Below are 17,456 nucleotides of genomic sequence, written 5' to 3'. Positions count from 1 at the left end.
GTGAGAGCTCATCAGCTAGTTGTAACAACAGACCATGACTTGGAACCATATCTGAAGGTTGTTAACAATGCTAATCACAGATATCTACTAACTAAGTTTAGGTTGAATAAATTTCATTTCCTTCTCTCTGGGCGCCCATGTTGGACTAAGATATCAGAATTAGAATTGTGTACCTGTGATGGACTTTCGATAATGGACACTGCTCACTTTATGTTCTTTTGTGGTTATTTTACGGATATCCGGACAAAATTTATTGTACCTCTACTAAAGGACAAAGGGTTTAGACAAGTCAAACCAGCTCTATTATATCTTCAACTACTGTCTAATACGTGGGAAATCGTTAACGTTGCTACATTTTTAACCATAGCCATGAGACTAAGGAAAAAACTAGTTAGTCTGAGATAACAGCTTTGCATGGTCTATTTTTAGAAGTTTGCTAATAATGAATTTATAACTGGATGATCTGTGTATATTTTTTTAAAATTTGGTATTTGGAATCTATCTTGTACAGTTTTTATCCTTTTTACATATGTTTTTTTCTGTTAACCATATTGCAATTTGGTACCTCTGTCCCTCTTCTCTTGGTACTTTTGTATACTTTTGTGTTTTTTGTTATGAACCGAATAAAGTATTTTTTGACTGACTGAGTAATCTGTGGTTGAGATTAATTCAAGCATCTCGCCCCTCAATTTTTTTGTATACTTCAGTGTATCACCTTAATTGCAATGGGTATGCCCAGAATTGTTATGTGCTCACTTTGCCACTGGAACCAATCTGAACCTGACTGACGACCCCCAACTAGGGTGAAACCGATCATGGGTTGCTTTGTGTTCCAGTTCAGGGAGATCCTAGCTTGTTAGGTTGGACTGTTCCTATTGCAGAAGGATCATGGCTGATGTGCATGTAGCTGGGTCTAATCTGAGGTGGTATTTTGGGCAAAAAAAGATGGACAGTGATATTGCCCTGAGCAATTACTAGTGTCTGAGATTAATTTAAGCATCTCACCCATCACTTTACGATGGTGGCTCATAATGAGTGGGGCACTGAGACCTTACTGTGAAAGTCATCATGAGCATGTCTACTCTTATCACTGAGCAATTTCAAAACTGAGCCAACATGTGCTCCTAAACAGAAGGGAAAAACAACGAAAAATTGCTGTGCAGCTCAAAAGGGTGAATGGAGGCTGAGGCTGGTTCCCATCGCCCTTTGCTACACTTGCTCCCTGCTACATCTGTGACGTCACACAGAAGAAAAACAATTCAGCTAAAGCTTAGCATTGAATTCCCCAAGGAATAATTATTCCCTCCCCATGAAGCATATTGTTTTCTAAGAAAAACACCCTGACCTGAAAATAAGTGAAACTCCATGAGGAGAAGTCAGTCACAAAACATGCCACCAGGGTTAAAAAAATCATAATGCAGACCACTGCTAAATCGTTCAGTAAAACAGTAGCATTTTAAAGAATAAAACAAAAATAAAATGGCAGGAACCAGAGTTCCCACATCTTCACAAATGAGGAAAACAAAAACGAGGGTGCAACTTTCATTGTGGGCACTCTAAAGCAACAATGCAGATTTTCTTTGCAAGAGATTATATACCAATGGGAATAGTTTTCTTTAATTTTTTCTCTTTAAAATGGACATGAATGGATCAGCAATACAGCTGTATGTACCTTTTAAACCCTCTTGGATATTTCAGTGGTTTTATATATTCCCAATTACATAAGGCTTTGTTTACATTATCCGATTTAATCTTAAAAACTTGTGGGTTGACCAGAAGTGTCGATTTTGAACTCCATAAAATACCTCACTCACATACACAGAAGTATTTGACTACTCACCTACCTCACACCGTAAACCTTCTATTGGGTACATGTATGCTTTATTCTACTTACATAACCCGAACCTGGTATACATGAGCGATGAGAAGCTCTTGGCTACCACAGTCCAGTTGATACAAAGGGCAAAGGTACAGCCCTACCATGAGGTTTGGATTCAAATTCTCAGTGACCTAAGAACAAGGGAACCCGATTCAGCAGCAGGCAGGAAGACAGCTTTTCAACACAACCAGCTCAGACTGCACCTATGGAAGCACTCCTAAGGCCTACCAGTATGTAAGTTGTAACTTGCATATTCATAATCAGGGTAGGTCAAAATTTACTGCAAATCCTATTCACCCAACAGGCCACAGTTAGCATGGATGAACCCAAATGGTCCCAGCAAGGACAAGCCATGTACGCCAAGATGCTGACCCAAAGACATTCAGATTCTTTCAACTTTAGATGACTGATAAAATAACTGTCCCAGCAAACTAAAAAGGATTTATTGAGAGCATTTTGTTTTTAATGTAGCACAAACCAGTGCCAGAGAAACCCTTCCCCAGAGCCCGAATTGTTGGACAAACCTCCAACATGAAACACAAATTTCATCACAAGTGTGGCAGTGAGGCACCACAAACAATCAGAGTCACAACACTATCAGCTGTTGCTGAAACTATTCACCAATAGCAAAATCTGATGAGGGAAAGTAGAGTTGCATCCTTTTACCTAAATGATCTTACAATCATCATGTACACATGAATCCTGTATGATAAAACTTTGTGTATTCACAGTACATGAAGTCAGGTAAGGCATGAAAATCGAAAAGATTCCTGAATACTTGTACCGTAGTCTTCATAGGCGATGGATTTGGGAAGCTAAAATATCGATACATATAAAACATCATCACTTACCTCATTCTCCTCAGTTATTACTTGGGTAGTTGTCATTTCCATCTCCTTCTTAACAGCCAGCACAGCCATTTCCTCCTCAGAGTTAGGGGAGGACGTTTCATCAACAGTGTTATCTTCATCCGCCTCACTCTCACCTGCGATAAAGCACATATTTTAGATGGTCTTGGGAAGTGGGCGCTGCTCCCAATCTAATTCAAAAGGACGGTTATCTGGGTTATTTTTATTTTAAAAGAATTCTTTTAAGCCACAAGAGCAGGTAAATAAAAATATTCATGTCTCACTCTTGCAGCTAGGGATTATGCTTACACGTTGAGGTAGTTAAGAATTCTAGAATATGGACAGGGTCTGGACAGAGAGCACTGAATGAGTATGTCAGTAGATAGCATGCACCTAACACTTGTGAAAACAATCTTGTGATATACTTTTTCCGAGCCTCAACATCCTGATGAAAGGCATTTTCTTAGGGCCCCAGACAGTCAATGATTATTGAACAGAATCCTACCTGGGTATATTGTCCAACAGAAGAAGAAGCAAGTAGCATTATTTAATGGTTTAAGCATCTGCGTAATTGTGAATCCGTGTGTTTAACCAACCAAACTTAGTGAACAAACGTCTACCCCCAACATCCCCCCACCCAGCACTTTGTGGGCGGAAGTGTCTGACGCATAACTAACAAAAGAGGAGGATAGTGACCAAGCCAAGTGGCCCCAGGCTATGGTAGAAGTAAAGTATGCCAGCCTAGCATTTGAGATCATGCAATGTCCAAGATAAAACACCTGATCCTCCGGTTCTCGCAAGGATACAGCCAAGCAGGAATTTGCCATACCACATCTGTCTGACCTGGTGAGGGGTACTGGGGGGAGGGGGAGCTTATTTCTCATGGTAGTACAGGTTTCTATTGATGTCACGTCTTATCATGGCATTAAAGGAAGCGCTCACTCGTCGTTATGGGGGCTGAGACGTTCCTTCGTCAAGAGCACCGAGCTGGAGATTTCAGGGTGCTTTTTTGCAGGCTGCCCTGTCTCTAAGTAGGCCGTATCCCTCCAGTTCAGAACTCAGGGGAGGCTCAATTAAAATGATCGATCCTGATGCAAGACTTTCAGTTTTGCAGGGAAAAGGAACATGTAGGACAACTTCATGACTTTTAATTTCTTTAAGAGGCACAAATGATTTCTTCTGGTGCTTAACCAGGGTCGTATAGTCAGAAAAATAATGACTCTAATAATAATAAAACCTGGTATTTGTAAAGCACAAACTAATCAGACCTAAGGGTCTCAAGGCGCTGGGTGTCGTCGGGAAGATTAAGCGAGCTATTACCCAGAGTCACATGGTACTGGGTTGACCTCCCACCGGCGCCGGGATCAAACCGTGAATCACTGTTCTGGAGTCAGACGCCCAGGCCGCTATACCACACCTCTTCCTTCACCTCTAGATGAGTCGATATTGAGAGCTGATCTGTTTCGGATGGCATGACACACGGCATCTTGGTTGTGATAGTTCAATATGTGGACGATAATGGCATGGGGAGGTGCACATGGAGGGGGCAGAGGAGTCAAGTTCGGATGCACTCTTTCAATTATGATGCAGGCCATTATGCTGCTGGGGCCTTCCAGGATGTGAGCCAGTCTGCAAGAAATTTCTCCAACTGCGTGCCCTTCAGGTTCTTGGGTAAAACGACTACCCAGAGATTGTTCCACATCGATCTGCCCTCTGCGTCTTTCATGCTCTTCTCGAGCTGTCAATGTCTTGACTTCTTGGCAAGACACTTCAGCTTTTAGCACAATGAAGGTGTCCTTTGCAGTGGAGATTTCATTATCTGCTTCAGTTATTTGCTCTGCCACCTCTTCAAATTTTGTAGTAGAAGGGAGATTTCTACCCACACCATCAATCTTGTTCTCTACAGCTGTGTGTGTGCCACAGATCACCATGAAGATATTTTCGGGGGTAATGACAACGCCTCAGGGCCTGCTGTGTCTTCCTCAGATACCATCAGCAGAAGCTTTAGGTCCGTCCCCCAGCTTGGCAAATTTGTTAATTTTACTTTTCTGTGTGAGAGCCTGTACCTATGATTTCCCCATCTTGCAAACATTTCAGAGTATAATTCAGGTTGCAAAGGAGAACAGAAGGACTCGCTACTGAGGAAACCTTGAGCAACCCAGTACCACTGGGCCCCAAGAATTCAGTCTTCAAAGCAGCAAGATCAGTACAGTAACTAAGACACAACTATCCAAAAAGTTAAAAAAGACCATTGGTTGGACCCTTTAAAATTAATATAAAAGCTAAAAAGTATTGGTAATCACAATTATGGGCCTGTAAAGTGCACTCACCAAAGTAATTTAAAAAGGTAAAATATCAAAAGAACCCAGTGAACCAACCATCTATTAGTAATTAACTTCACCTTAATTGATAGATGACCAGGAGATTTTAATCTCTGGAAGAATTTTTATACTTCAACTTCGCTTCTACAGCATTCCAGTACTTTGTCACAGCCACCACCAATTGCAAGCAGGGGTGTGAAAGGTTTTAAAATATCTGCTTGTGCATAGGGCGGGATACTTTATATATCTATTTGTCTTACTAAAAAAAAAACTGTTGTCCTTTTGGTGCCATGCACTAAGATCATAAGTTATGGCAGCATTCTCCCTGAACCAGGGCTTTGAAAATAGCCTCTCTGATTATGGCAGGACTCAAATTACAGTATATAAAAAGTGATGGATAGAATGTTAGACTTAATCTCAGTTATTGATAATTATACAGGGCCGTATCCCAGTCCATCTTTATTTTGCACACCATGCCACCTCAGTTTGGACCCAGCCATATGCAAATCAGTCTTGATCATACTCCAGTGGAAACAGTCCAGCCCAAACTGCAAAGCCTTGTCCTCCCTGAACCGTAGAGCATGCAACCCCGGCTAGCTGTTCCCACTGCTGCAGGGTCAAGACTGATTTGCATATGGCTGGGTCCAAACTGAGGTGGCATGGTAGGTGAAAAATGATGGACTAAGAAGGAGTCCCAGCGATTGCCAGCGGGTGATATTAATTCAAGCATTGCATCCATCACTGTTTTTGAGGACTCCTATTATAGCAGGGTTAGTATACAAGCAATGCCCTGATTTTTCCACCTTTCCGCAAATCCACATACTTGAGCTGGAAGTAGTGAGTAGTGCTAGTTCCAGGGTTGGAATATCCTTTCATGTCTATGCACACCTACAAACTTGAATGTTTAATGGCTTTTACCAACCTTTCCCGAATCTCCTCCCGCACTGAGACAGGTTGGAAATTTACTCCTGACAAGGGCAGAAATAAAAGTTTTTCCAGAGTGGGGAAAAAGGGGTTACACAAAAAGTGAACTTGCAAATGCTCAGCAGACTTTCATATGAGCAATCATACACATGCATATTCGCTCACGCAAAACTGCAGTTCACAAAGATGTTGGTTTCCAGGCCTACTTCTGTAAATACTTGGGAATTCTTGAAAGTCGTAGATCTGCACTAATACGAGGACATGTAGCATGGGTGCTCTTTTGTGACTTTCTTGCTACATTGGTGAGGGTGCGGAAGCTCCCACAAAAATAATGGTTTACAAAAACGATGTCTAAAGACATACATTGACAAAACCAAAAGGCTGGCAACCACTGCCAGACTGATTGTCAATGCTTATTTATTTTGATATTTACCATAATTTTGCCGAAACTGGTTTTACACTAATTTTGCATTATTCATATTTTTGGGAAATACTAGCATGTATTAAACACACTTTACTTAAGGATGCCTCACTGAAATGGTGCCTACATTTGCACAGTTTAACAAAACATTTTTCTTATGGTTGCTATTTTTTGGGCTCAATTGTGACACCACGCATTTCTGGGAGTCAGAAGAATGAGAGGAAAATATGGTTGGTCTACATTTGTATACCCCCTCTTATAAGAGTCTTTGAGGAGACAGACGGCGTAGTAGGTGGGTAAGCAGGGTGCAACATTTGGCAACTGTTTGACTACAAGGCCACCCACATCATACTTCTCAATGAGGCCTACCCCTAGTTTAGTTTAGGTTAAATATACGCAAAGCTTTCTTCTACTTAGCAGGAAAAGGAAACATATATTAAAGGGTACTATGTATGTGTATGTCTGCTATATGTATAATTGGTTTGTACTAGTAATCTAGGGAATAAGGGATTTCCTGGTCGTGATGTAAGCCACGGATCCCATATGGGGCCATAGGCTGAAACACTTCGACCCACAGATGCTGGAGTGATAACGACTCCTAGACTTCGCTTTAGCTTTTAACCATCTTATTTCCTCCAGAATGTATTAAAAGCTGTTCCTGATTGAAGGTCAAAGAGATATTTCATTTTATTAAAATAGCTTTGTGCTTTTCAACCAGATCTAAGTTACTAGATAAGATAGTTATATCTACCTTTTCTAAATTATGGGTACACATTGTCCAACGAAAATGGATGAAACATCTACAGTACACTAGGATTTTCATTTTAATGTAGTTCATATTAAAATGGTTTCTTTATTATGTAAGTCTAAGGCAATGGATGCCCTTTGTTGACCCGCTAAATGTTGTGCTAGTACCACAGTGCCATCAGCATATGGAAGAAGAGAAATGTGCTGCATCCCAAGGTTTGGGGATAACTTTCCAGCTCAATAACCATAGCCAAATCAGCAGTATACAGGTTAAACAAAAGAAGGACCAGCGCACAACCCTGCTTTAAACCATGTGTAGAATAAATTGTGACAGTCAATCTAGACCAGTCACCCACTTTAAGTTGCGTCCAGGTGTCTGTGTGAAAAGCAACAATTGAACATACCAGCTGCAGGGGAATCTTGTGATTTTGTATGTCTGTTCACTCTGTCAAAGGCCAGCTGAATATTCCTGGAAGCTAAGAAAACTGTTTTCTGGGAGAAATCAAATTCTGAAAACTCTGCATGTCTAGAGTAAGCATGTTATCTTGTTTGGTTATTTTTCCCAAAAACAATGTATTCTGTTATGATTGGTGCCCCACAGTGTACGATAAGTTTGCCTATGCCATGGTTAACACTGCATAATCCTGGTATTGACTGGGCAACAAGAACAATACAGATAAATTCCGATTACTGTCTGGATCGAAGTTTAGTAACTAAAGAACAAACCCCCATGTGTTTTTTCAAAATCAATAGGACGTTTAATGATATCCTCTGAAGTTAGCTCACCATAGTGTTAAGAGAATTTTCATGAGTAGTTTTATACGAAAATAGGGAGTTCATTATCTCCACATAAAAGTTATGATTGCAAGATTTATCTCTAAGCTGGGGTATCTTTACCTTGAAGCTGTTTACATGCACTTACAGAACAGAAATACACTAGCGTATTTTTTTTATGAGAATGTAGCTAATGGATTTATCAGATCACAGTTTCCAGTCTCCTCTCCTTTATTTTTGAATCACAGAAAAGGTGCGAGTTAAAAGCATGTAATGACTATACAGCAATCAAAAGGATTACAGTTAAAAACAAGTACCCATCACCACTGGTATCTGTTCTCTTAGATGAGAACAAACAACAATTTTCACTAAGTGGCATCTTATAGCAGCATATCATTTTGAGAGTGTCTGAGAAAGATAGGAATGGAAAACTGTTTCAGACCAAGTTTAAATAGTTGCTTCTGTTTTTCTTTATTGATTAAGTGCTGAGAATATTTATGGTGTATTTATATGATATCTTGATTTCCTAGAAACACACGTACTACATATTAAGCACTATTACATTGATTAAAATATCACCATCTGTTTTGCCAAATGTAGCTAGTATGTATTTCATACCTAATCAGTGGAATTTCTGTGGTACATAATTAGCCCAAAGGGAATTAAAATCGGTGAAAAGAAAGTTTCAGCAATGATGCATTGGCCTACAACTATTTATGTAAAATGTGTTAAGAGCTCCTTAAGCTTTGCTAATTTTTTTTAAAGACTAAGGGCCAGATATACAAAGGATTTTAGGGTTTGGAAACATTCTAAATAGGTAAATCAGATGGTTTGGGAACACTAAAATCCTTGAAAAAAAGTCCATTTAACAATTTGGAAAAGCTTTTCTGAATTGTTAAATGGCTTTAGGAAACTATACCGAATCAATATTTGAAAGGGGTGTCTTTAGGGCATCCCTTGCAAATACTGATTCCTTATGGTATGTATTAATGTTTTGCGACTGACTGGCTTTGTGACCAGTCGCAAAACATGAGTGTTTTACCAACACCTCAAGAGAGGTTGCAACCCATTTGCAAAACAGAAAGGGTCCCTAAGGGGCCTCTTCCCCATTGTGAATGTTGAAAAAAAACACTTCAGGAGTAGGCAGTGGTCCATGAGAACATTGCTTTCTCCTAAAAAAAAAGTTTGTGAAACTTTTCATTTTTTAAAATTTCTAAATTGACCTTGCCTTCCTTTCAGGAAATTGAACTGGTATTTAAACAAATGACAGCTTTATTGTAAAAAATCACAGACATGGTGCTGCCCCAAGCAGGCCACCATCCCTGTACGGGCACCAAATAGTAGTGGGTCACAATGTGTGGTCTACTGCATTAATATTAATGAGGAATTGTGACTCACTACGATTCTGTATTTTGTAAATCGACCTAGAAGTACATAGATCCATTTGCAAAATGACAATACATTCAATAATTAAGTGCACACATTGCAAACCACTTTTACAGCATGCATTGTATGCACACATAGCTCCTATTCATCAATTTTCTGAGATAGTCCGGCCCATTACCAAACCTCTTTACATCTTCACATGGTCCAAAAAGGCTGATCATGTCTTTTGTGTTTTTTTCTAAATGCTTCTCATGTGCTCCTATTTTGCAACATTCAAATGCTCATCCTCCATTCACTGTTGAGCCTGATATTTCATATCCTGCAACTGGAATTTTTGTCACAAGAAATGTAATCCCTGGACAGGTGCATCCAGTGCCCTACCTTTTCCCAAAAGTTTTCAACAGTTGAATTACATTACAGCAGGACAGACAAACAACGTTTAGCAATCAAGAGATCCTTTGAAGAATGGAGACATTATTTATTAGAAGCCAAACGTACAGTAGAGCTATACAATGACCACAGTAATTTACAGTTATTAAAGCCCACTAGGGCACTCATGCCTACGCAGTTGAGATGGCCATTGTTTTTAGGCTGAGCCTAGACAACTCTTGCACTGTCAGGGTGATCTGTGGTATATACTTTGTTGGCTTTAACTCCTCCCATCACTTTTGATTTGTCTAATTGCATGTCTTGAAAAATTCCCAGAGGGTATTTTGTTTTCCTGATCCCTCCTTTATGAAGCATCGCCCCCTGACTTGTCGGTTTCTGCTTTTTCCATTATTGTTACTGGCTCAGGGACATTGTTTTTACTTTGTGGGTTTCCCTTGATCAGCGCAGTGGGCTGCCCTTTATCCCTTGATCAGCACAGCACGCTGTGCTTTATTTTTAAACATGGCGGTGCCTGCCTTTATTTTCTATTTATTTACTTTGGTAACATCGCTGCACGCCGAGCTTTATCTTAAAACACGGCAGCCCTCACCTTTCTTTTCAATTTTTTTACTTTGGGAACATTTGCGCCACCGCAACCCCTTATTTTCAAACACGGTACAAAAGGGGGTGGTGATGGACGGAGCATCTGAACCAATCAAACACTCACACCCAGTCAAAAGATCTGGGTTTGATCCATCACCGTTCTTTAGCCACTCTGCCACCCCAGTTCATACATGGATATATGCAAATCAGTCTGGCAATGTCTGAACTGGGGTGGCTGAGTGGGCTAAAGAATGGTGATGGATTAAACCCAGATCAGTTGACTGGGGGTGAGTGTTTGATTTGCTCAAACGCTCCGACCATCATCCCCTTTTGTATCGCTTTGTTCGCCCTAAGTGTGGCAGGGTATGCTCAGACGTGAGTCCCTTGCTCACTTGGCCACTGGATTCAAGATAGCCTGGCTGATGAGGAATATGAATCCGAAACCGGTCCCAGGATGCTTGTTTCCGGTCCAGGGAAGACATGGCTTGGCAGTTCGGGCTGGACTGTTCCCATGAGGCACAGGGTCAGACTGATTTGCATATGGCCATGTCTGAACTGGGGTGGCTGAGTGGGCTAAAGAATGGTGATGGATTAAACCCAGATCAGTTGACTGGGGGTGAGTGTTTGATTTGCTCAAACGCTCCGTCCATCATCCCCTTTCGTATCGCTTTGTTCGCCCCTAAGTGTGACAGGGTATGCTCAGATGTGAGTCCCTTGCTCACTTGGCCACTGGATTCAAGATAGCCTGGCTGATGAGGATTATGAATCCGAAACCGGTCCCAGGATGCTTGTTTCCGGTCCAGGGAAGACATGGCTTGGCAGTTCGGGCTGGACTGTTCCCATGAGGCACAGGGTCAGACTGATTTGCATATGGCCATGTCTGAACTGGGGTGGCTGAGTGGGCTAAAGAATGGTGATGGATTAAACCCAGATCAGTTGACTGGGGGTGAGTGTTTTATTGGCTCAAACGCTCCGTCCATCATCCCCTTTTGTATAGCTTTGTTCGCCCTAAGTGTGGCAGGGTATGCTCAGACGTGAGTCCCTTGCTCACTTGGCCACTGGATTCAAGATAGCCTGGCTGATGAGGATTATGAATCCGAAACCGGTCCCAGGATGCTTGTTTCCGGTCGAGGGAAGACATTGTTTGGCAGTTCGGGCTGGACTGTTCCCATGAGGCACAGGGTCAGACTGATTTGCATATGGCCATGTCTGAACTGGGGTGGCTGAGTGGGCTAAAGAATGGTGATGGATTAAACCCAGATCAGTTGACTGGGGGTGAGTTTTTGATTTGCTCAAACGCTCCGTCCATCATCCCCTTTTGTATCGCTTTGTTCGCCCTAAGTGTGGCAGGGTATGCTCAGACGTGAGTCCCTTGCTCACTTGGCCGCTGGATTCAAGATAGCCTGGCTAATGAGGATTATGAATCCGAAACCGGTCCCAGGATGCTTGTTTCCGGTCCAGGGAAGACATGGCTTGGCAGTTCGGGCTGGACTGTTCCCATGAGGCACAGGCTCAGACTGATTTGCATATGGCCATGTCTGAACTGGGGTGGCTGAGTGGGCTAAAGAATGGTGATGGATTAAACCCAGATCAGTTGACTGGGGGTGAGTGTTTGATTTGCTCAAACGCTCCGTCCATCATCCCCTTTTGTATCGCTTTGTTCGCCCTAAGTGTGGCAGGGTATGCTCAGACGTGAGTCCCTTGCTCACTTGGCCACTGGATTCAAGATAGCCTGGCTGATGAGGATTATGAATCCGAAACCGGTCCCAGGATGCTTGTTTCCGGTCCAGGGAAGACATGGCTTGGCAGTTCAGGCTGGACTGTTCCCATGAGGCACAGGATCAGACTGATTTGCATATGGCCATGTCTGAACTGGGGTGGCTGAGTGGGCTAAAGAATGGTGATGGATTAAACCTAGATCAGTTGACTGGGGGTGAGTGTTTGATTTGCTCAAACGCCCCGTCCATCATCCCCTTTTGTTTCGCCTCAATTTCAAACACGGCGGCCTCCAGCCTTTCTGTGCTATTTATCCACTTTGGCAACATTTGTGGCACGCCATACTTTGTCCCCTTGTGTTTCTTGTCTTCTGAACTTTTTTTTAATCTTTAGATCAAGCGCCTCTATTAGCACTCTGAGCAAAGCAGCGCGAACCCAGCGCTGCTCTGACAGCTATAGAGTGTGTGACAGACTGCACTACTGTACGCTGTGCGATGCACTGCTGCCCTGATGTTGAATTTCTGTTGAAATTAATTAAAAGTTTACTTGAAATCTGCCAGGTGGTACTGGGGCCGGACACACCGGTCAGGGCTGAGCTGCGCTCGCTGCAGCACTGCGGCGGCATTCATGTGCGTCACATGACTGCAACATTTTGTCTATTTGCCGAGACAGGACTTAATCCGCCACTAGTGGGCGAGCGGCCAGCAGTATTGTTTCTAAATTTAGTTTGGCACTGCTGCCTGTGTCGCCAGCGCCTTCTCTCTCTTCATGATGTCTTGAAACTGGACCAACTGCTGGAGACTCGTTGTCGCAGCTGTGGCTCAGTCACTCTCAGGTCTGTAATGTCCGACACTGTTAAAAATAAATTTAATTTTACAGGTTCAGCATCAGCCTGTAGCTTTCTGCAAAGGTCAGGCTACGGGGTTGCCGTGGCGGCTGCGCAGCGCTCCGCTGAGCTGACAGTGACTTGGACCGGTGACTGGAGACTCGTCACAGCCGTGGATCACAGTCACTGACACTCCCAGGTCTCATCATCCTTCTTGTTTAATAGGTTGTTGGGTGTGGCAGTGTAGTGTTTCTTCTGTGTTGAAGGGTGCTAAACAGGGCAACTTTATTGATTGTCCATGGTAGGTCATCGTACGTTCTGTGCAACCCCCATGTTCCACCTAGTATTTCGTTCATCTGCCCTTATTCAGGGCAGCTCGGGCAATGACAGTCGATTCCCAGCCTCAAAATTGCTCCTTGTAGGCAGCCTCAAGGCCATCGCACTAAGCTATGCTGCTGGCGTATGCCCTGTTGCCTACTCTCTCTACAATGCAAGGGCTCATTGTATGTGAAGAGATCTTGCAACTAGTGGGTCATGTGCTGCCTGTTTTTAGCTCCATGTCCATGATATGTCTCACCGAGCTCCGTTTCCATATTACTTCCACTGGTTTGTGGCGGAAGGATACACATAGTGCCATATGTTGGTGTACCAAATGACCTGGGTCTGGTACTCGGTATCCCCTCCCAAATCGGACTCGGTATCCCCACCCAAATCTGACAATCAGAAATGCAAAAGTACCAGGAAGGTGGATGGCACAGGCACTCATTTCAAGTTAGCTGCAGCTTTTTGTTTGCCTAAACCAGCAGCACACACAGATATGTGCTTGCCATCTTCATCACTTGTGTGTTATTTTCATGTTGTGCTCACACAAGAACCAATGAAGCAATTTATTATTGTTAAGCGCAGGTGTAGGAGTAGTGAACTAAATCATGTCTGGGGTGTACACATGCAGGCACATCCAGTAAAGCATAGCATTGCAGCGTTGCTAAATGACCCGACCCACAGTGTACAGGAAGATTGGGCAAAATAAATGCACATAGTATTATGTTAAGTGGACCTGTCTGAAGAGTTCGACAGTCTATAAAATTAGGGTGAATAGTAAAATATCACTGATTGCCCACACAGCTAAAACATTAGAGGAGGGAGGATTTAGGAGGCAGCTGCCAGTGTAATGCATCTGTTTTCTCTGCATTGACCACCATTTTTTATCTGCCTCTAGTCTCCCCCCAGAGGCACCTATGGAGCAGGAGTCGGCAGATACCCTCAGCAAAGTCTTCTCCACTAACGGTAAAAATTCCAACCTTTTTTTTTTAATTAAAGATATTTCCTACCTGCTCAGCAACATTCAGTTTTTACTTTATGAGGTGGAAAATGCCCTAAAGTGTGGTGCTTTGGTGGCAGGAAGGTGCTAAGTAATGCCTCTTTATTCTGAACTATTGGAAATGTTGCAATCTTACAGGGATCTAAAGATCTTGAGGCTCAGCAAATGCACACGCATGTCACTCATGCTCAAGCCTACCTAATGCATGCATCACGCTCCGTGTTTTGCTGTAACCCATGCCATACTTCCCTTTCTTGTGTATCATTAATACTTAAACTTAGGAGTGGCGGGCCATGAAGGTGTAAAATGAAAAGACAGCCAGCGGATGTTAAAGAGGCTGTGCCATTAAAACATCTTGTAGTGCATAGGTAATGCAAAAATCTTCCCCATCATCGAGATGGGAGTCCCCGGTATATCAAGTTAGCAATGCAAAGCCGATACAAACAGAAACCAGGGCAAGGCCCATTTCAGTTTTGTAACTTATCTCCATGGTTTTGTAAAACAGATCGAAAATAGGTCCCCAACCATTCAGAACCTCTCACCCTCTACACACTCTTTTTTTTTTTTTTTTTCTTCAAAAACCTTTATTTGAGCAAGCATAGAAAAATACAAGAATGGGCCTACAACCTCACGGGCTGGCCGCTAATCATAAGGCACAAGGAAAGAAAGAGAAATGTACTCCCGTGGTCAGGCACAAATCAAGTACCAAGCATTACTCCAAACATATCACAGAGCATATTGATTTTCTGTTTTATACATAAAAACAACAAACACTAAAAAAGGCGAATGCATAGTAATCAAGGTCAGCCCAAAGAACGGAGGGGATGGTCAACAATCAGGAGAACATAACAAGAGCCCTGAGACTCTAATAAGATCGGGGGGGGGGGAGCAGCGGGGAGAACCGGAAATTCACAAAACAGTATGAAAAGGTTCCGGGAACGCTCGCCTAGGGAGATAGGATAACATCAGTAGTGCCAACAAGGGGAGGGGTACAGATATCCCCACGATATTCATTCCACTGGCCCCAAATCTTCGTCCACGCCCTGGGTCTGCCCCTGGCCACATACACAGTCTTCTCACGAAACATGGACCAGTCCATGTTGTCCTCCCATTTTGAAACCTCAGGGGGTCTGGATGCGCCCCAGAGTTGCACAATATCCCGTTTTGCAATCATGTAACCCAAGGTAGCCCATCTGGTCTGGGCTACAGAGTAGTCAGTGGGTTCCCACACATTCAACAGACACCGTCGCGTCTCCGGCCGCAGGGCAACACCAGTCACAGCAGTCATCACCTCAAGCACAGCAGTCCAGTAGGCCGCCACCACTGGGCATTCCCAAAGAATATGTAAAAAAGTAGCACTCGACCCACAACCACGCTTACATAACCCATCCGGGGAAAAGCCCATTGTCACCAGACGCGGACCAGTGACATATACACGATGAAGGATTTTAAGTTGAACCAAACGGAGACGGGCAGGAATGGCTACCTCCTTCGGAGAAGAGAGTGCCGATTGCCAATCCTCGTCGTCCAGTTCCAACCCATCGCCGACCCAAACCTCCCGAAGTCGGACCAATAAGTCTGCCCGATTATTGATCAGTTTCTTATAGATCAGGGAAATAGTGCTATCAGGCAGGTGGCCATCAAGGACACGATCTTCGAGGGGGGAAGACTCGGGCAGGGTCTCAGCAGGAGTCAGGACCGAGGCGAGGGCGTGTCGGACCTGCAGATAGCGAAAAAATTCTCTACCATTCAAACCGTATTCCGCCTGGAGGGTCTGGAATGACTTCACACTACCTTTCGAACAGACATCACCCACCTTACATATCCCAATCATATCCCAGCGGTCAAAGCCCTTAGTAGACCAGAGGCACCCCAAACGTTCAGAGGCATAAAGCGGTGTCGCCAGTGTCATTCGATCCTCCCATCCCAAACTCTCATTCGCGGCTCGCCACACAGTGACTGCACTCCTAGACGGACCCACAAGATGGCGCCCGGCTGATCTAGAATAAAGCGCTCTATTAAAGTCCCCACCCGGCAGCTGGAGTCTATCCATCTCAAATGCAGGATTTCGACCCGGTGAAAACATCACGTGATTAATAGCAGACAACTGGGAAGCCCAGTAATATCTCTTGATGTCGGGGAGCGCCATGCCCCCGTCGTACCAAGGGATGGTGAGTTTCGCAAGGGCAATACGTGGACGCCCGTCCCAAATCAATTGCCTTTGAAGACCCTCGATCTCTCGGAAATAGGTCTTGGGGATGTCGTCAAAAGAATTCTGGAGCGCATAAAGGAACCGCGGCAAGGACATCATTTTAAACAGAGCCGCCCTGCCCAGAGGAGACAAAGGGAGCTTACGCCAACGGGCCACGTCCAGTCGCAATCTAAGCAACGGGGGGAGGAGATTACGCTCAAATCGAAGCGAGGAGTCCAACGTAATGAAGATCCCTAAATATTTGAAGCCAGACTGGACCACCTGGATAGGAAGTCTGCTTGGCAATGGGGGTAAAACACCCGAAAGAACATACACGCAGGACTTGGCCCAGTTGATAACGAGGCCTGAGTTGGCACCAAATGAAGTAAGAACATCAAATAAAACAGTCAGAGATTTACGCGGGGAGGTGAGATATAAAAGAATGTCGTCCGCGTAAAGTGAGACGCGGTCCTCAAAGTCCGGTGACCAGCGAATCCCTTTAAGCGAAGGCTCCCACCGAAGCCATGCAGCTAACGGTTCCAAGGCAAGTGCAAAAAGCAATGGAGACAAGGGGCAACCCTGACGGGTTCCCCTGCCAAGGTTGAAAGGGGTCGAAACTCTACCGTTTACCACTACTTGTGCTAGGGGCTCAGCATATAATAACTTGACCCAGCCAATAAACTCAGGCCCGAAACCAAACTTCTCAAGAGCCGCCCAAAGATAAGGCCATTCCACAGTGTCAAAAGCCATCGAGGCATCCAACGACGCCAAAATGGCCGGCTCCGTCAGAAGCCCCGCCCTCGCAATCGCACCGTGTAGACGACGTAGGTTAAGAGCCGTGTTGCGATGCGGGATAAAACCGGATTGATCTGGATGGACCAAGTCACTAATGACCGTCAGGAGGCGGGTCGCCAGGAGTTTCGCCAATACCTTGGGCTCAACATTCAGCAGGGATATGGGTCTATAGGATGAACAAAGGTCCCGCGGTTTACCATCCTTGGGGATGACAACTATCGTGGCCAGACGCTGATCATATGGGAGAATACCCCGTTCACGGGACTCCAGAAACATGGCGCGAAGATATGGTGCCACTCTGTCGGGACGTAGCTTGTACAGTTCAATTGGCAACC

At 43.9% G+C, this 17,456-nt stretch overlaps 1 protein-coding gene across 6 annotated transcripts in view; it reads right to left on the bottom strand.

The window, feature by feature from the left end:
• The window catches only part of ZNF821 (zinc finger protein 821), a 169,572-nt gene that overhangs the window by 53,363 nt on the left and 98,753 nt on the right, over positions 1-17,456 (bottom strand). For all 6 annotated transcript variants that reach the window (XM_078669671.1, XM_078669673.1, XM_078669676.1 and 3 more), the window contains one exon: positions 2,731-2,864. In XM_078669671.1, coding sequence (XP_078525797.1) covers positions 2,731-2,864 — 134 coding nt within the window. The remainder of the gene's footprint in view (positions 1-2,730; positions 2,865-17,456) is intronic.

This window comes from Lissotriton helveticus, chromosome 12, assembly GCF_964261635.1.
Source record: "Lissotriton helveticus chromosome 12, aLisHel1.1, whole genome shotgun sequence".
NCBI lineage: Eukaryota > Metazoa > Chordata > Amphibia > Caudata > Salamandridae > Lissotriton > Lissotriton helveticus.
Note: the sequence above shows the minus strand (reverse complement) of the source record. Positions and strands in the feature narration are given on the sequence as shown.